At 38.9% G+C, this 20697-nt stretch overlaps 1 protein-coding gene across 1 annotated transcript; it reads right to left on the bottom strand.

Annotated features, from left to right (window-relative positions):
• Positions 1-6914: 6914 nt before the first annotated feature.
• CA1 (carbonic anhydrase 1) lies at positions 6915-18437 on the bottom strand. The gene is made up of 7 exons (XM_089679733.1): positions 18337-18437; positions 15744-15941; positions 15411-15529; positions 13764-13859; positions 10782-10844; positions 7898-8053; positions 6915-7150 (listed from the first exon to the last, which is right to left on the bottom strand). The coding sequence occupies exons 1-7, from the start codon at positions 18368-18370 to the stop codon at positions 7034-7036; spliced, it is 783 nt and encodes a 260-aa protein (XP_089535859.1). The 5' UTR covers positions 18371-18437; the 3' UTR covers positions 6915-7033.
• Between the last annotated feature and the right edge of the window lie 2260 nt (positions 18438-20697).

Below are 20697 nucleotides of genomic sequence, written 5' to 3'. Positions count from 1 at the left end.
TAAAGAGTTGTCCGTGGAACAGGTGTTCCTATTGGATGGTTTTTCCTCACCTCTTGTTCCATGGAAAAACTCTAAAATCTTCCATTTGCTTCTCTTTCCTTCTCAGTGACAATCGTCACCAGTGCAGATACAGAAGTGAATCTCCCCAGTGGGGACACAGAAAGCACTACAATCTTTATAAAGGTCCTCTGAACAATGGGAAGAAGAATCACTTTTCCATACTAAATAAAAAACCCATACCATGTAATCTCATAGGGCAGTGTTGATTATAAACAGGCAATTTTTGGGCCTGTAACATCCTATGGCCATTATGTAATGGTGGCACAAATCTTTTGTAACATTGTTTTTTAGTGGATATACAGTATTTTTAAGTATTGTAACAATGTTTTTTATTTAAAAAAAATGTTTAGAAAAGTCTTTTGGATGCCCTTAAAATCCCCTTAGAGGAATATAGTATGGGTGTATCATGGCCATTATGTTCAGAAGGCTATAGCAGCCTATTTAAATGTCACCTTTCATCAGTCTGAGTAGTCATAAGATTGAAAAATATTTTTTGACTGCTTTTTATTGCACATTGCTTTTTGCCTTATTAAAGGAAATATGGAGGCTGCTTTTTTTTAACCCCCTTCTACAATTGCTTATTACCTAGTTGCCTCATCACCTAAAGTGATACTAAACACACACTGTTTAATTTACATTATCCCATCTCTTTCTGTATGTGGATGATGAAGCTCTAATTATTTTAATTAAATTATTATACTATTTAATTAATTATTATTAAATTATTTAATTATAAGATCTAAGTACCTTTTCTGCTAATCAACATACAGCTGTCACATGACCAGCTCTTTCCCAGCATGTCTGTAGGGAAACAGTGGCAGGAGGAGCTTCTAGTCCTCTGTTCACAATAAAAAAACAGCCTTTGGGATACAGAGTAAATAGATAGGAAAGTACATCACATTTACTTGCTTTAAACTGTTCTAAATTCTCATACAATATATATTAAAATTAAATCTTTTTTGTTTGGCAATAACATGGTAAGGGGGGATTTCTACCAGTCACAGGCTGTGTCATGCCCCTCCAGCCTGTGTCTTAGAATAATAGGGAGGCAAAGCCATCATCAATCTACATGTAATATCCCGTCCCCATAGTTTTTAGCTGGTTAGTGGGCATGGAGGAGGAGGGAGGGAATGGGCTGTTTTTTTCCACTGTGTATACGCCCACATATGTGACTCTATAGTCACATGACCTGCTGAGATGTGATAGGGAGAAAATGCTCAGGGTAAAAAAATACAGAAATCTGAGCATGTGCACTAGCTGCCAACACTGCTCTGCACAATCCCTAGCTGCACTGGGGACATGGACAGGAGGGGGAGATAGAAAACTACAGAATCAAAAAGGTTTTTTGCAGACTACAAAAAACAAGTCCCGTAGTGACTGAGTGAGTATGAACAGCATGTAATACAGCATGTACTGACAGTTTTTAATGCTGAGAGTTTAATGACACTTTAAAATCTCCGGCCTGGAATGAGCATGCACATAGTGAAGTCAGGTCATTTTATAAAGAAAAAGTCAGCAGCAACACCCTCCTTCTTACTCTGTTCACAGGCTTCCTTTAAAAGGTGCGTGAAGGCAAAAACATGAAAAAAACACAATAAACTGCTATGGGTCAGCACTATTCCCAGAATTGTTAGTTTTGCTGTTTGTTTGCTGGGGGGGGGGGGGTATCTTTTATTTTTTACTGTTTACTCAGAAATCCACTCAGGGTAATGGCTGATCTTTTTCATCGCTTTCTATAGACAACAGAGCATTAAATACCAGGGGAGGTCAGGGGCCTGTAAAATACATTGCAGTATGTGTGTGTTGTATACCTTCTTAAGAGACTTTAGGTTACATAGTTTCCTCCCAATGCTAGAATCGCCATTTAAAGATTTTATATTGTGGTCATATCCGCTCTTAAGTTTGATGTTTGTAGTCGTTCCGCATACCTGAGGTCCCCTAGCCCACGTTTTAGCTTTGTTGATGTTCTCTAGACTCTCTCCAATTCAAACGCGTCATTCCTGAGGATTGGTGACCAAAACTGAATGGCATACTCAAGATGTGACCGAACCAGAGTTTTGTAAAATAGTAGATTTATAATTTTATCTCTTGAGTAAATACCCTCCTTAATGCATGTTGATAGCCTGCTACCCTTGCTTGCTGCAGATTAGCATTGCATGCTATTGCTAAGTCTGTCATCTACTAGGACCTCAAGATCCTTTTCCATGTTCGATTCCTCCAGAGGTTCTCCTTCTAGTAAGTAACATACTTTCAAATATATTTTTAGCTCCCAATTGCATTAATTTACATCTTTCAATATTAAACCTCATCTGCCATCTAGCTGCCCACCCTTTTATTCTAAGTAGGTTCTCTTGTAAAGTTGATATATCCTGCTGTGAAGTTATTGTCCTGCTTAGCTCTATGTCATCAGCAAACACTGAGATATAATTATTTATTCCATCCTCCATACCATTTATGTGCAAGTTAAACAGAATTGGATCCAGGACAGAGCCCTGGGGTATCCCACTCACAACTCCAGACCGAAAAAAAATTGCCATTAATCATCATCTTCAGGATGCTGTCCTGAAACTAGTTTTCTATCCAAGTACATATGATCTCATCGATGCCAGAAGACCTTAATTTGTAAATTAATTGTTTATGAGGAAATGTGTCAGTGCCCTAGCAAAATCCAAATACACAATGCCCACAAGCCTTCTTCTCTCCAAATTACAGCTCACCTTGAATGTTAAAGGCTGATCTAGGATATACAGTCATGGCCGAAATTGTTGGCACCCTTGATATTTCTCCAGGAAATCATGTATTTCTCACGAAACGTATTGCATTAACACATGTTTTGCTATACACATGTTTATTCCCTTTGTGTGTATTGGGACAAAACAAAAAAAGGGAGGAAAGAAAGCAAATTCGACATAATGTCACACAAACCTCCAAAAATGGGCTGGACAAAAGTATTGGCACCCTTTCACAACTGCGGATAAATAAGAATGTTACAAGCATGTGATGCTCCTGTAAACTCACCTGGGGCAAGTAACAGGTGTGGGCAATATAGAAATCACACCTGAAAGCAGATAAAAAGGAGAGACGTTCACTTAACCTTTGCATTGTGTGTCTGTCTGTGCCACACTAAGCATGGACAACAGAAAGAGGAGACGAGAACTGTCTGAGGACCTGAGAACCAAAATTGTGGCAAAATATCAACAATCTCAAGGTTACAAGTCCATCTCCAGAGAACTAGATTTGCCTTTGTCCACAGTGCGCAACATTATCAAGAAGTTTGCAACCCATGGCACTGTAGCTAATCTCCCTGGTCGTGGACGGATGAGGAAAATTGATGAAAGATTGCAACGCAGAATAGTCCGGATGGTGGATAAGCAGCCCCAAACATGTTCCAAAGACATTCAAGCTGTCCTGCAGGCTCAGGGAGCATCAGTGTCAGCGCGAACTATCCGTCGACATTTAAATGAAATGAAACGCTATGGCAGGAGACCCAGGAGGACCCCACTGCTGACACAGAGACATAAAAAAGCAAGACTACAGTTTGCCAAAATGTACTTGAGTAAGCCAAAAGCCTTCTGGGAAAACGTCTTGTGGACAGATGAGACCAAGATAGAGCTTTTCGGTAAAGCACATCATTCTACTGTTTACCGAAAACGGAATGAGGCCTACAAAGAACAAAACACAGTACCTACGGTAAAATATGGTGGAGGTTCAATGATGTTTTGGGGTTGTTTTGCTGCCTCTGGCACTGGGTGCCTTGACTGTGTGCAAGGCATCATGAAATCTGAGGATTACCAAAGGATTTTGGGTCGCACTGTAGGGCCCAGTGTCAGAAAGCTGGGTTTGCGTCCAAGATCCTGGGTCTTCCAGCAGGACAATGACCCCAAACATACGTCAAAAAGCACTCAGAAATGGATGGCAAAGAAGCGCTGGAGAGTTCTGAAGTGGCCAGCAATGAGCCCAGATCTAAATCCCATTGAACACCTGTGGAGAGATCTTAAAATTGCTGTTGGGAAAAGGTGTCCTTCCAATAAGAGAGACCTGGAGCTGTTTGCAAAGGAAGAGTGGTCCAAAATTCCGGGTGAGAGGTGTCAGAAGCTTATTGATGGTTATAGGAAGCGACTGATTTCAGTTATGTTTTCCAAAGGGTGTGCAACCAAATATTAAGTTAAGGGTGCCAATACTTTTGTCCAGCCCATTTTTGGGGTTTTGTGTGACATTATGTCATATTTGCTTTTCTGCCTCTGTTTTATATTTGTTCCAATACATACAAAGGGAATAAACATGTGTATAGCAAAACATGTGTTAATGCAATACCTTTTTTGTGTGAAATACTTGATTTTCAGGAAAAATATCAAGGGTGCCAACAATTTCGGCCATGACTGTATATATATATATATATATATATATATATATATATATATATATAATTCATCTAGGTCCTTCATAAATCCATGTTGGTTGCTACTAATTATACAATTCTCATTAGAAAACTCTTAGATATGGTCCCTTATCATTACTTCCAAAAGTTTACATACTATTGAAGGTAGGCTGACTGGTCTGTAGTTTCCAGGTATACCTATACATAGATATATGTATATCTGTCCTTTTTTAAATACTTTTTGAATACTGGTATCAGCTTTTTGACTATCAGTACCATTCCAGTCAGTAAGCTGTGCTTAAACAAGTTGAATAATAATGGTTTGGCTGTAACATGAATAAGTTCTTTAAGAACTCTCAGATGTAAGCCATCCATTTTTTTGAACACCACTTGTGTCAACCACAAGTGCACATGCGATACACTGTTATTAACATTGATTTCTAGTTTATTATACCCTTCTTTTGCCGTCATATAAGATAACAAAGAATTATTAATTAATACAGTTGCCTTCTGCCTGTCACGTGTGACCATTTACAGTGAGGAACAGAAGTATTTGAACACCCTGCGATTTTGCAAGTTCTCCCACTTAGAAATTATGGAGGGGTCTGAAATTCACATTGTAGGTGCATTCCCACTCTGAGAGACAGAATTAAAAAAAAATTCAGGAAATCACATTGTATGATTTTTAAAGAATGTATTTGTCTTGCACTGCTGAACATAAGTATTTGAACACCTAAGAAACAGCAAGAATTCTGGCTCTCAAAGACCTGTTACTTTGCCTTTAAAAAGTCCACCTCTACTCCACTCATTAATCTAACTTAGTAGCACCTGTCTGAGCTCTTTAAAGACACCTGTCCACCCCACAGTCAGTCAGACGCCAGCTACTACCATGGGCAAGACAAAAGAGCTGTCAAAAGACACTAGAGACAAAATTGTGGACCTCCACAAGGCTGGAAAGGTCTATGGGGCAATTGCCAAGCAGCTTGGTGAAAATAGATCAACTGTTAGAGCAATTGTTAGAAAATGGAAGAGGCTAAAGACGATTGTCAGTCTCCCTCGGACTGGGGCTCCATGCAAGATCTCACCTCGTGGGGTATCACTGATGATAAGAAAGGTGAGGAATCAGCCCAGAACTACAAGGGAGGAGCTGGTCAATGACATGAAGAGAGCTGGGACCACAGTTTCAAAGGTCTCTGTCGGTAGAACACTACGCCGTCATGGTTTCAAATCATGCATTGCATGGAAGGTTCCCCTGCTCAAGTCATCACATGTCCAGGCCCATCTGAAGTTTGCCAACGACCTTCTGGATGATCCAGAGGAGAAAGTCATGTGGTCAGATGAGACCAAAGTAGAACTTTTTGGTCTAAACTTCACTCGTCGTGTTTGGAGGAAAAAGAAGGATGAGTTGCATCCCAAGAACACCATGCATACTGTGAAGCATGGGGGTGGTAACAACATGCTTTGGGGGTGCTTTTCTGCGAAGGGGACAGGACAACTGCACTGTATTAAGGAGAGGATGAATGGGGCCATTTATTGTGAGATTTTGAGCAACAACCTCCTTCCCTTAGTCAGAGCATTGAAGATGGGTCGTGGCTGGGTCTTCCAACAAGACAACGACCCGAAGCGCACAGCCAGGATAACCAAGGAGTGGCTCCGTAAGAAGCATATCAAGGTTCTGGAGTGGCCTAGCCAGTCTCCAGACCAAAATACAATAGAACATCTTTGGAGGGAGCTGAAACTCTGTGTTGCTCAGCGACAGCCCCGAAACTTGACAGATCTAGAGGAGATCTGTGTGGAGGAGTGGGCCAAAATCCCTGTTGCAGTGTGTGCAAACCTGGTCAAGAACTACAGGAAACCTCTGTAATTGCAAACAAAGGCTTCTGTACCAAATATTAACACTAATTTTGTCAGGTGTACAAATACTTATGTTCGGCAGTGCAAGACAAATACATTCTTTAAAAATCATACAATGTGATTTCCTGAATTTTTAATTTTTTAATTCTGTCTCTCAACATGGGAATGCACCTACAATGTGAATTTCAGACCCCTCCATGATTTCTAAGTGGGAGAACGTGCAAAATTGCAGGGTGTTCAAATACCTCTGTTCCTCACTGTACCTGCTCACGGTATAAATTCACACCAAATGATAGAGGTAGGGTCCCCTTAGAATTAATCAAAGGCACATGTAGTTGTAAAAAGCAAGGGTAGAATGATCACAAAAAGACATGCCTTACTTGACAAATCTCTTGGTAATATAACACTGCCTTTGCATTTCAGCCATACTTTGACTGGAATTGGCTTTGTTTAGCTGGAGTTGCCATGTAACCAAAAGCCATATTCTCTGGGGCATGCTCTGTTTTAATTGTATAAAAAAGGATGGTTGATTTTGGAAATCCAATAAATTATAGAACGAAGTTGGATGTAAAAAAAGTCAAAGTTTTTCTACACTTAATAAATATGTAACCCATACACAGAATACCAGTTAAAATTCAGTTTATTGGTTTTATTACATAAAGGAGATGAAAACAACTATGGTTATTTGTTAATGTGTATCACTGTCATCTGGCTTTGGTGTGCATTGCTGCACTTAGTTTATCAGAAGGATGCTCGAACTTCTCTGCCCTTCAGAGGTTGAGGTGGACGATGGTTGCTCAGAATTGGACACTCCTTCTCACCATCCCCAGAAGATAGGAGACTGCGGAACTTATTTAGCTGAGAAAACAAAATATTAGAAATTAGAATGACCATATTGACTGAAACCTGATCAGTTGAGGCAGACATACAATCTTTTTCAAACTTTGCTCATTTGTCTACCAGCATCACAACCTTCTAGGTGTCTGAATGTCACTCCTGCTTTTAAAGTACCTCCCGTCAAACTTGGCATGGCTGTGGCAGCTGTACAACCCCATAAGACTGTTTTGGGACAGATGAAGTAGGTGGCAAGAAGGCAGTAAAACCATGGCTCAACTGCCCCTTTTTTCAGCCCCTGGCCACCTGTCTAAAAGAGCACTTACTGGCAGAATCAGCAGGTGAAAATGATTGAAAAAAAATAACTAATGACCACAGCTAAGACAATTAAACTACAAAAAATTAAATGTTTGTTTTTGGGTTTAGATATGCTTTAAAATGATTATATGTTCCTTCCACCTACACTACAGTTTTGCACACCTACTTTTGCAGTTGTGAGGGGTTCTATGGATCTTAATGGAATTTTAATATATGATATGAAAAATTTAACAGAAGTAGAGATGCATGGGATCTCCCCTATCATAGCAAGGGAAGTAAGAGATAAGTGGAGTCCTCTCTATGGTATTATTCAAATGGGATAAAAAAAAGTTAATTTCACTAACTTTACAAAGGACCCTTTTTGCTAAATTTGTTCATTTATGAAAAACTGATAAATGATACCTTGTAACATACAGTATCTATACTTTTTTTCTTATTCAATGTTTCCATTACCTGGTCAGGGCTGACACTTATGGGTTCTCTGAATATAATCCAGGTGACGCACTCAAGCAGTGGTGGATGGGTCAAGGAGCCAATGTATGTCCAGTAGTCCTTTGATGCAGGAAGCAGGGATGATGGGTCAAAACTGGTAAAGGCTGCTTGCTTACCCTATGACAGAATTTAGAAATTCATTTTTTTTCCATTTATCAACCTAACCAAAATAATAACAGTGCTATTATGGTCACACTAATTGCCCCTCAGGATCCTTCTAATTATATCAGTCCACCACGTGCTTTGTTCAACCTTATGAAGTACTCATGAGTGGATCACTTCAAACCCCTAAAAAGCATTGGATTCTTTTTATACAAGAGTTTGAATAACATTGATCTAGACTTAATACATTCTGCTTTTGGCACTTTTTCCCTGCACACCCAATTCTTGCTCAAGCATAGAGTTGACCTTTGTCCACCACTCCTGCCAAAGAATAATCATTTCATCATTTCCTTTACATTGCTTAAGACCTCAATGGAAATATCTAATTTGAACAATGCTTTCAGTAATCTGCTGTGGATTGGTCCATGTATTGCATCCTTATGAAGCAGATAGAAGCATTTTCCCCCAATTAGAACCATTCATCTCACACATACATTTTTTTGATCTTGTTGGCAGTCTGCATACAAGGAAAAAGTTCCTTTCTTATGTATGATATTGTTTTCACATGTGTACTATATCAGCTGGGCAGATGTGTCACAAAGACTGTTCTCAGTTTGTAAGACCACCTTTGGAGTCACTGTGATGTTGCCAACATCCAAGAAAGTTCAAGCAAAGATTTTTCCCCTTAGGATACAGTGGGACTTTTAAAGCAACATTATTGCATTGTTCACTTAGCAGCCTTGTTTATGTTGTTTTTAGCCACATGTGCTTTGTGTGATGGTATAATGCCTTTTAATAATTGTTTGTAATAAAAATTATGTTGTATTTTTATTTTTGGTTGTGTTGCCTTAAAAGTCCCTTTGTACCAAAATCATTGCAGACTGTTCTCAGTAGGACATCTATCTTTTGCCAAAAAATATATGGGGAAATAACTGCCATACATGACCATCCTATACAATGTTCAATTCAAATTTACATGGTACAGGGATGAATTTTTAACTCCCAGCAAAAGCCACATTACTCTAGAAAGTGCTTGAAATAGACAAAGTGAATAAAATAGAGACATAAGACATGGATGGGGGATATTTCCGTTACACTAGTCCAAAATATCATATAACATAGTATATAGAGTATATCATAAAAATTCAATATTTCAGTAAACCTAAAAATGCATAGACATGGCCAGCCCCATTGAGTACTTAATTCATATAGGTATTTCAAAAGGACATAAATAATCACTGTAGATACAGCCACATGCAGCATTGTATAATGTTCTTGTAAAACTTATTACACTCACAAAATGACTATGAGTTACATAAAACACATATAACATCATTACTGCAGTATCTGACTATATAACCCATTCATATGTTCTAAAGCCATATAGCTATGAGTTGTAACTACAGTAATAATTGCAAATGGCTCCTGTCAGTAAGTGGGCATCGGGTGGCAAGGTGCATATGGCAATGCATTTCCATTAGAAAGTAGAAAAAATTCACTGTTAAAATCATAAGCTGAAATAGCTGTAGACAGGTTATAGCAAAACAAGATGTAGTGATCCCAAGCTCACAGACTGATGGCAGTACTTCCAGTCTAATCATCCTGCTGAATCCAAGTATTTGTCTATGAAGAGGCATCATTTTCCATCTGTGATATTTTCCAGCCTGCTACTAACACCACTCTGTCATGCTGGATAAACTGGCTTGCTATTCTGTATATGACTGTATGCCTGCATACTACCATAGGGAGCCATTATGGATGGGACTGTCATTATATAAGTCTTCACTGCTTGGCTGCATGCAATATCATTGACTGACTACTGATATTCCCCAATAGCTATATATAACCATTATTGATTTCATTATTGGTATCCACTAACACCCACTGCAGCTTTGTAATGTACATTTACAACCTGCTTGCTGCTACCTGCAGTCTACATTGCTTTGCTAAAACCTGCCTGCTGCTATTTCAGCTTACACTGTTCAATGTGGATATCATGCTATTTACTAGTAATATCGAAAAAGCATAGCATATGCACCTCGCCACCAGCTGCCAACAGGAGCCATTTGCAAATATTACTGGATATTACTCATAACTATTGAGCATGTGAATGGGCTATATGTAATGACAGACTGCAAAATGACATAATATACTGTATGTGTTTTTAAGTAACTCATAATCATTTTGTGAATTTAATAAGATGTATATTACTAGAGATGTAAACATGGTTGCATGTGGCTCTATATACAATAATTATTTATGTGCTTTCAAATACCCATATTAATTATGTACTCTGGATGCCGACCATGCATGTAATCATTGATTGGTACAGTTTATATATTTTTATGAATTTTCAGGTTTACTTAAAAAAAACTCCATTATTTGATATATGTGTTGATATCTCTGACCAGCAGAACTAAGAAACCCCCTTATTAATGAAATAATCTCTGCACCCTCAAGACTGATTGATTACTACTCCTACCTTTCCAAATAAATAAAACTGCACAATTCAGGAGCCAAATCTTCAGTAAACCAGATGAGAAGCAATAATAAATCATCAAGCGAATGAATTTACACATAACGATTGCTTTCAGACACAGTAAGCAGAATCATACATCATTATCACATATTCCATTTTATAACTGTCTATTGTGTTTCAGAAACTTTAATAGTCACTCATTTTTATGTGCTCTGAAAGTGAATAATGGATTTAGTACCAGAATACAACAAATGCATTACTCACCTTTGTTCTAATTTGACCTAATGCATCCACCACTTTCTTCAGCCCTGGATGGGCATTGCCAACCTACAATAAAGAAATAAATGCTAAATGCTAAATCTGATGACAGTAATAACAGGCAGCCATTATAATTGATAAGCTTGAGCTTTTGTTGCTAAATGATTAAAACAATGAAAGCCAACTTACTAGAGGAAAAAGGCCTCCAGTGCACCACTGGCATTGCCAAAAGACCCCACACATGCAGTACAGCACCATGTGACAGTTTCAGCAATGCAGGTACTGTAGTACCAAGTGACAATTCTGACATTATGGGTACAGTAGCACCATGTGACAGTTCTGGTAGTTCAGGTACTCTAGTATCATGTGATAGTTCCGGTATTAGGAGTACAGTAGTACCATGTGACAGTTCTTGCATTACATGTACAGTAGTACCATGTGACAGCTCTTGCATTACATGTACAGTAGTACCATGTGACAGTTCTGACATTATGGGTACAGTAGTACCATGTTACAGTTCTGACATTATGGGTACAGTAGTACCATGTTACAGTTCTGGCATTACAGGTACAGTAGTACCATGTGACAGTTCTGACATTATGGGTACGGTAGTACCATGTGACAGTTCTGGCATTACAGGTACAGTAGAACTATGTGATAGTTCTGGTATTACAGGTAAAGTAGTACCATGTGACAGTTCTGACATTATCGGTACAGTAGTACTATGTGACAGTTATGGCAGTTCAGGTACTCTAGTATCCAGTGACATTTCTGGCATTATGGGTACAGTAGTATCATGTGACAGTTGTGGTAGTATGAGTACAGTAGTATCATGTGACAGTTGTGGTAGTATGAGTACAGGAGTACCGAGTGACAGTTGTGACAGTTCAGGTACAGTAATACCATGTGACAGTTGTGGTAGCATGAGTACAGGAGTGCCGTGTGACAGTTGTGGCAGTTCAGGTACAGTAGTACCATGTGACATTTGTGGTAGTATGAGTACAGTAGTTCCATGTGACAGTTGTGGTAGTAGGAGTACCGTGTGACAGTTGTGGTAGTATGAGTACAGTAGTACCATGTGACAGTTGTGGTAGTAGGAGTACAGGAGTACCGTGTGACAGTTGTGGTAGTATGAGTACAGTAGTACCATGTGACAGTTGTGGTAGTATGAGTACAGTAGTACCATGTGACAGTTGTGGTAGTATGAGTACAGGAGTACCATGTGACAGTTGTGGTAGTATGAATACAGGAGTACCATGTGACAGTTCTGGCATTACAGGTACAATAGTGACCATTTTGTCTGTATGGGTACTGTGGTACCATGTGACAGCTGTGGCAGTACAAGTACTATAGCACCATGTAATGATTCATGGAGCATCAATTTGGATCAATGCTGCAGGTAGAAGATGAAGTGTATTTTTTAAAATTATAGATATAGGGGGAAGGGTTAGACCTTCTGTCAAGTTTTTATTGCTGTCTGTGAGGGGGAATTCAACATTTTAGGGCTGTTCCCAGAATAAAAGGTACTGATAAATCTTCCAAAGTTTTCACTTGTTTTCAGGACAACTGTCTAAAAAAGGAATTCCCTTCACTTTGGGTGATATCCTTTAACTTCCCACACCTCTGGAACAAGAAACAAAGGGAAATTACTCTAATGGTACACAGGCAGCAAAAATAAACTGACAGAGGTTTTAACCCGTCTGTATTCTATCCTAAACTAAAAAACGTTTTGGCTATACATACACTTTGTTATAAGACACCAAAAATCAAGGACTTTGCAGAACACTTCTGTGCATGTGGATTGCATGCTAGATTGTAAGCTCCAAGGAGCAGGGCCCTCTAATCCCTCTTGTATTGAACTGTATTGTTACTGTACTGTCTCCCTCCATAATGTAAAGCGCTGAGCAAACTGTCGACGCTATATAAGTCCTGTATAATAATAAAAATAATAATAATGTGGGCGATTTGAGGCAACATTTTGTATATCAGGCAGCAAAAGTGCAAAAAGTGTACAAAGGGAAGGCACACCTATTTATAAAACAATTTGCTATGTGATTGTTGCAAATAATTCCTGCAATGCTTCCAATATGTTTATTTCCCATGATTACCAGCTCTGTCTAGTGGCCATAATGCAGTATTTTCCCGATTGAGGTGTTTCAGGAAAAATACGTATTAAGGCCACTAGATGGCGTTGCCGATTATAGGCAATACGGGGACTTTTTGCAACAGCTGTGCAAATGCTGAGACAAGTTTTTTGTTTTTTTTAGAAATAGACCCTTAAAGAATAAGTTCATTGTGGGAACATGTTACATGTTCCACCTGTTTTTAGGGTGGAACATGTAACATGTTCCTGATCCTGCAACCGCTGCCCGATCCCCCCCTCCCTGTGACAGAAATACAGGGAGAAGTTTCCCGTACTAGGTCTCAAAAACAGCGCACAGCCGTGCGGGGCTCCGCCCACATGACCGCATCATTCATTCACAGTTCTATGTGAATGAATGTACTACAGGTCCAGACAGCCTTAGTGGCTATTGGCTTGTAGCTCTCAGTGAACAACCACGGCACTGTGAGTGCCGTGGTAGTTCATTGAGGCTTCCTGACAGCAAGAGGGATGTACAGGCAAGCAGATACACTGACAGTATGCAGGAGTCCTGCACGGCGTCAGTGATCTTCTGATCACTGATGCAATGCTTTACAGGCTCCTAACACGAAAAATAATAAATCCACATTTTTTTACCTGCAAAAAAATGATGTGCATTTGTTATTTTTTTGTGAAAAGGTGAACTTATCCTTTATGTGTTGTCATTTGTTGCTTGTGTGTCTGAAACCTTCAAATAGGCTAAATCAGTATATTCAGTAAGACTGGAGATGAACAGGATCCTATATACAGAACCTACAACCATAATCCCTATGTTTAAGTTAGGGATGGCATGAAATCGACAATTACATGCTAAATGAATGAAAATCTGTATTATATTTATTCCAGACCTTCAGGAACACGGTCAGCACTGCACATCCATCAAGATTCTTAGAGGCTTCAGCAAAGCTGGAATATTTCTCTGAGTTCCAGTGAACAAGGTGCAACTGTGAGAGAAAAATGTAATTCTATCAGTCAGGGAATAAGTAAGCCATCTACTCACTTAGCAGACACAATGCTGGTATTACTATTGCATAGTCTTTGGTAATGTATTTTCAGTATCACACATTAAAATATTTTAAGAACAGTATAACTGTGATAGGAGTTGTTAGGCTCCGCAGCACTCAGTTTACGAAGACATGAATAAAAGAGAACAGGGACATTAAAGGCTACAATAGAAGTAATGATAATCAGCGCAAATACTGGACCAAAGTCTGAAAAGTCTAGTAGTATTTAGAAATAGTCCGGGTGACTTGGATAAGGTGGGGTCCGTGTGGCACTTAGGGCAAGCTCCATGCAGTACTGTAGCAGACTCTGGTGTCCGTTTATGAACCAGGGGTAATAGATCGCTGCTCAGTTCTCCGGCATTCTCGGAGAACACAGTTCTCCTGTGAATGCAGTTTATGAAGCAGTTCTCCAAACGAAGGGAGAACGGTCTCCAAACTCTGGAAAACGGCTGATTTTACTATAATCTCGCAAGATTACAGTAAAAGATCAGTTTACTAAACAGAGGTAAATTATCTCTGCTTAGTTTTCGGTCCCTCCGATTCTCCAGCTCTGGGCTGGAGAATCTGGAGGGAGAACACAGATCTCCAGAGAAGGGCTGACATGATCTCCTGAGTGTCATAAACTGTGAATGACCAGAGAATAGCTGTGATCCTCTGAATCTCAGCTATTCTGTGTGTCATAAACGGACACCTCTGTGTAGTAAGGAGAGAAGAAGAAGCGCCTCTAAGTGCAGCAGACCACTTTAATATATAATAAATAGTAGGAACACTCACATGGTAGTAGAGTAATAAAAGCATGTAGGGTATTGTGGTGTAGAAACACCATGTGGAACGGCTGTCACTGGTGTCTGTATCATCAGTGTCTCAATGGTAGGGAGCGTGTACACATATATAGTTTGGATAGCAAAATAATATCAGGCTTGCCATAGAATGTACTACATGACCAACTTCCATCAAGCTTAAAGTGGCTGTAAATCCAGTGAAGTGACTGGCCTAAGGTATTCCACAAAGATGAAACAAATCCTCCTACATAAGTTGTACCTGTCTATCTGCAAGCCATCCTTCCCCTACATCCATTCAAAGTGAAGAATTTACACAGGATCTCTCAGCTCTGAAAAGCAGGGGGTGGAGAGCTGAAGTTACATCAGAGAGGAGAGCTCTGGGAGCTGATTGGAAGCTACCTTTCTTCACACAGGAACATAGGTAAGGCTGTCAATCACAGGCTGTGCCCTCCCCTTTCACTATTTTTCTCTTGGTGTCAGAAGCGACTCATGCATATAACAGAGGAACGAAGCAGAAGACAGAAATGACACCTAATGCTCTGGACTGAGAAAAGCACACACTATAGAGTGATATGCTTTGTTCATATTTCACATCTGAGGTTTACAATCACTTTAATGGCAAGCAGTGTAATGTTGTATAGAGGGTATTGTATAAAGAGAGAGTAAACTGATGCTATGATGATACAAGATGTACAAGGTGAGGTGATACCTCTGCAGAATAGGTCTTGCCATCCACAGTATGTTCTGATCCCAAGTCATTGGAAGGTCCCCAGTGGAAATGGAATTGGCTTAGACGGTAACTTGCTTGGAGCGGACCTCCTTTCACAACTGAAAAAGTGATATTAAATAGCTTATTTTGATTGTAAAATTAGATATTTGCATTATATTGACAAAACTGAAGTATGTAATCAAAATAAATAACAAAATAGGCTCATTTAAGTGCCCAAATAGGTTGGATGACATTTCTCTAACTTTCACCTGATTCATAACAGAAATCACATTATCCAAAACTAGGTGTTTTTTTTACTGGATTTAGGATTACCTGAGACGTCTTCCTTGTCTTCAGAAATAACATGGAAGGAATGACCAATGTTGACAATGGATTTGATAGAAGTTGGGTTATAGTTAATACTAAGAGACTTCAGTGACTCATCAGATTTGGCATCCTGGGCTTTTATATCAATTGGAGATTGGAAATTTCCTTGAGCAATGGGGTAAAGTTTGTGCCACTGCTCCGGCCCTACAAAGAACAAGTCATAAAAGCTTGATATACATTATGCACCTGTTTCTCATTTTGGTCATACATTGTATTTTAAACAAAAACATTAGGTTTATAAACAAGTACATAAGTCTAAAAGATGAAAACTGTATTTGTTATGAATATATCTGAGTGGACTGAATTTTGGATTTGTTACAAAATCAAAATAGACAGCTGCCCTGGTATTCTATGAATACAGCTATAATGCATAGCTAAAATGGTAGATTCTGCTAAACTACAAGTCCCAGCATGCCCTGAAGATTTTCTTTGTTTAGTTAGTAACATATGAAACCTGCAGTTGGCTATGTCTTAGGTTGTAGCAAGATTGTACCATGGTCCATAAAGTAAAATGAACTGTAGTGCCTGATTGCCATAATTTGAGTATAGCACAACCTCTCTCCCCTTAATTTTGTACCCCCACCAACTGCATAGTACAAATCTTTTTAAGATTTAAGATATACAGTACAGCTTAATTGTTTAAAATGTTGGAATAATACATGATATTTCTGCATACAGTAAAACTTACACGTCCTAATATCAATATATAGAAAGTCTAAAAACAGTTTGACTCCATCTACAAGTCTTATATATTGTGGACAATAGCGAACTATTTATGTAATTATACAATTCAGATCAATATTTAGCCCCATTGGGGCCAGGGTGTCCATTATATAGATTCATCTGGTTTCTGCTTGTGACAACATTAACGTTACCTCCAGTCCATCCTATTTGCATTTGTTCTATTCCTCAGAACTGAAGTCCCTTTGGATTTTTACAGTGTTTTTTAAACTGTACAGACATATTAGGATTCTTATACCCCTTTTGAATATTATACACTGTATATGCTCACTAATACGCTTGGCTAAAGTCCATGTCATGCCACAAAGACATTGCAATACTATATACAGTATGTCACACATTTTGTATTACAAGAAATTAATTCCTTATTCTGATATTCTCTTTTAGCCATATTTGACATGAATAGCATTCTTTTCTTTATACAAAAATCACCAGCGCCAAAACCGTGAAATTATATACTAAATAAATAAATAAATACTGTTGCTCATTAGTGTAAACACCAACAAATATATAAAACATCAAAACAGCACAAATATTATAATAAAAATTAATAAACATACACTGCAGTAAAAAATTAAATAAATGATAATTAATAAAAATAAAAAAAATAATAAAAAATATATAAAAAAATTTAATTAATAAGTCCCACTCCAAATCAATAAAGTGAAAAATAAAAAAATATATTCAGGAAAGTCCTTTTCCGAAAAAACTTTTGACCCGTGTTTCCACTGAAATAGTGCTCAAATACTACACTGCACTCACCAGATATTGGTGAAAAATGCCTTTTAGGGTTTTTTTGGGATCCTAGACCCAGTCAATATGCCTCCAATCACCAGATATCTTTGGATCTCTCCAACGTACCACATCACTTCTGGTGTGTGGAACGCATACCGGCGTGCGGCGTTCCCGGGGGCCATCTTGCTTGTGGGTGATTCTTGTGCTGTCATCTGTTGCTGACCGTGAGATCTCAGAAATACCCTGGTGATGTGGCATTTTTGGCTCCATTTGAAATACAATAAATGCTGATTATACTTTTTAAGAATGTGAGTGGTTTGGTACTTGGAAACTGATTCTGACAACTCATGGGGCCCCTGGGCAATAGGGGATCATGGGGCCCCTGTGTCCTTGCCCAAACTCAAAAAAGCCTATGAAAAAGGTACAAGGGGCATCTCATGGGGCCCCCTACTGACCCCAGGCCCTCGCACAGTGCCAGAGTTTCCAAATAGTCAGTCCGCCCCTGGTCTGGACAGTGCTGATCACATACACCCTCCCAAAGAAAAAAAACTCTCTCACAATACAAACAAAACTGAGCATGTACAGAGTTATTAGGGTTCTTTACTATCAGCAGATGGATTGGGGACAGTAGAAGAAAGGGAGGATCAGACAAGACAGGATCAAACAATGTGGAAGATTAACCCCTTAGGTTCCACAGTAAGTATAACAAGCATGCTATATTGCCTATACAGACTGATTTTACTGTTGTAATTAATAACATCTACTATGTCTACAAAAACCTTAAATACTATACCAAACTGGTGAGCATGAAAATCACTTCCAGATAATAATTAAAACCTAATATAGAAAAGTCACTCAGTCCAGGCTGATGGAGAATCTAATTTTCAAGATATGTTATCATCAATTATTAATTTTTTACATAAATCTTTAGAAAGAAAAAAACATTAATAAAATATTTTTTATGAATCTCAGACAGATACGCAGCTTGTTTCCCAGTGCATGAGCCTAACAACTATTGCTACCGATTTTTTCCCTGTTGGTACATGTACTACAGTACACTTACCATTGTGTGCTTCATAACCCCAGTTCAAGCTCATGGTATTGGTTTTCAAGCAAGCTCTTCTCCTTCTGGGCTGCAGTAATGCTCCTGTTCTTCAAACCCGCTTTATATAGGTTTACTCTTAGGATTTTACAACTTGGTTTATGTGTTTGATTCTCGTGTTGCAATAAAATGCAGTCATGGCAAAATTCCACCCAGACAAAATGATGCCATTTTCTCATAAATGGTTGCAATGGTGCCACACTATCTCACAGCAATGTTTATTACTGTATGCTTAAACTATGGTCTGTTTAAGATTAACGGCATATTACCAAAAATAGCCATTGAATGACTGTCAAATTGGCTGGAAAAAATGGCTTGCATGGTCAAAAATGTCTAAGCGTGGCCTGTAGATCTGAGATCTTCATGACTACATGACATACACATCTCTGCTGACTTTATCAGCAGCTTTTGAAAGTGCATCCACTCATCCCTATGAATAATTGAGGTTCTTGCAGGACACAGTAATGACATTTTGGTTCTGCACATCAGCAGACCTAAAATGTGTACCTCAAGTGCCTGGAACATAAATTATGATGAGCCAACTTACATGGAGCTGAGTTCTGGAAATAACGCTCATTTATAAGTTTAAAGCAGACAATTAGATGACCGTCATAATGAGCATTCACATATTAAATGTGTTTGCCTCGGCTTTCAACAGACACCCTTATCGCCAATTTTATGCTATGGGACAGGGGCAGAATGACAACTCATGGGGCCCCGGGCAATAGGGGATCATGGGGCCCCTGTGTCCTTTCCCACACTCAAAGCACATCCAAAAAAGCCTATAAAAGTTACCAGCGGCATTTCATGGGGCCCCCTTCTGACCCCGGGCCCTCGGGCAGTGCCCGAGTGCTCGAATGGTCAGTCCGCCCCTGCTATGGGAAAATTTAGCCTTGTCAATATTTTCCCCCCCCCCCTGATATCAGTTGGCTAAGGATTTCTTCAGATGTATGGTATGCCCATAGATATCACAATAGTTGCTCAGTCCAAAACTAAAAATTGCCAGGAATAAAGAAAATCTAAAGCCCAAACGTTCTTTCATTTTTCAGTCCTTTAGATAGTTTTCACCAGAACAAGTGACCCCACTGAAAACTTTTCTCTTTTGTGGTGACAGCCAAAGTTTTGGATTTTGTACTAATACAAGATAATGTTGTTAAAATTGTGGTGGTCAATTTTATTGGTCATGTGGTAGCTTTTATTGTGGGTATTGTTACCCCACTGGATTTTTTAATGGTAGTGTAGCACTTTTTATTATGGTAGTATACAGGTTGATAGAGTGATGTGAGATATTTCAATTATCACAATAGCAAATATGATTATGGTACTCTGGGTTATTCATATGTTAAATGTTAAAAAGATGTTAAAATTATTGTGGTGGACCTTTTGATTATTATGGTTGTTGTTGAATTATTATTGAGGCTGTATGATATACAGTATACTATTATGACTGTCATCAGATTAATAATCATGATGGATATTAAATTGGTGGGATGTTAGTTTTATTGAGATGCAGCATAATTTGGAGCCTGGGGGATTATACTTCTGTGATTGACTCACTGCTGTCTGTCTCTTAGTATATCTATGGGACTGATCATGTGATTAAAGCAGTCAGCTGTCAGAAAGTTGAGAGTGATTTCAGGAGGTAAGAAGTACAGTCACGGTAAAAAATATTGGCACCCCTGCATTTCTGTCAGTTAATGCACCACTTAGTCCAGAAAATTGTTGCAATAACAAATTTTTACACATTCCCATGTTTATTTCTTTTGTTTGTATTAGTATGACACAAAATAGTAGAGAAACAAAAAGCCAAATCTGATGCATTCCATGCAAAATGCCAAAAATGGACTGGACAATATTTTTGACACCCTCATTTTATTATTTGGTTGCACACTCCTTGGAAAACATAACTGAATTCAATCGCTTCCTGCAACCATCAATGAGTTTCTTACACCTCTCTATTGGAATTTTGGACCACTCTTCTTTCTCCAACTGCTCCAGGTCTCTCAGATTGGAAGAGTTCATTTTCCTAACTGCTGTTCTGAGATCTTTCTAAAGGTGCTATATGGGATAGAGATCTGGACTCATTGCTGGCCAGTTCAGTACTCTCCAGCCCTTTGTCTGAAACCATTTCTGGATGCTTTTTGACGTGTGCGTTGGGTTAGATAGAGACCCAACTTTCTGACACCATGCCCTACATTGCACCCCAGATGTCTTCAGATTTCATGATGCCATGCACATGGGCAAGACTTCCAGTGCCTAAAGCAGCAAAGCAACCCCAAAACATCAGTGAATCGCCACCATGTATTATTTTCTTTAAAGATC

The sequence above is a fragment of the Staurois parvus genome, unplaced genomic scaffold, assembly GCF_062004578.1.
Source record: "Staurois parvus isolate SC_StPar_1 unplaced genomic scaffold, SC_StPar_1.0 ptg000230l, whole genome shotgun sequence".
In the NCBI taxonomy this organism is placed as follows: domain Eukaryota; kingdom Metazoa; phylum Chordata; class Amphibia; order Anura; family Ranidae; genus Staurois; species Staurois parvus.
The sequence above is the reverse complement of the archived record's forward strand: the minus strand, read 5'-3'. Positions and strand labels throughout refer to the sequence as shown.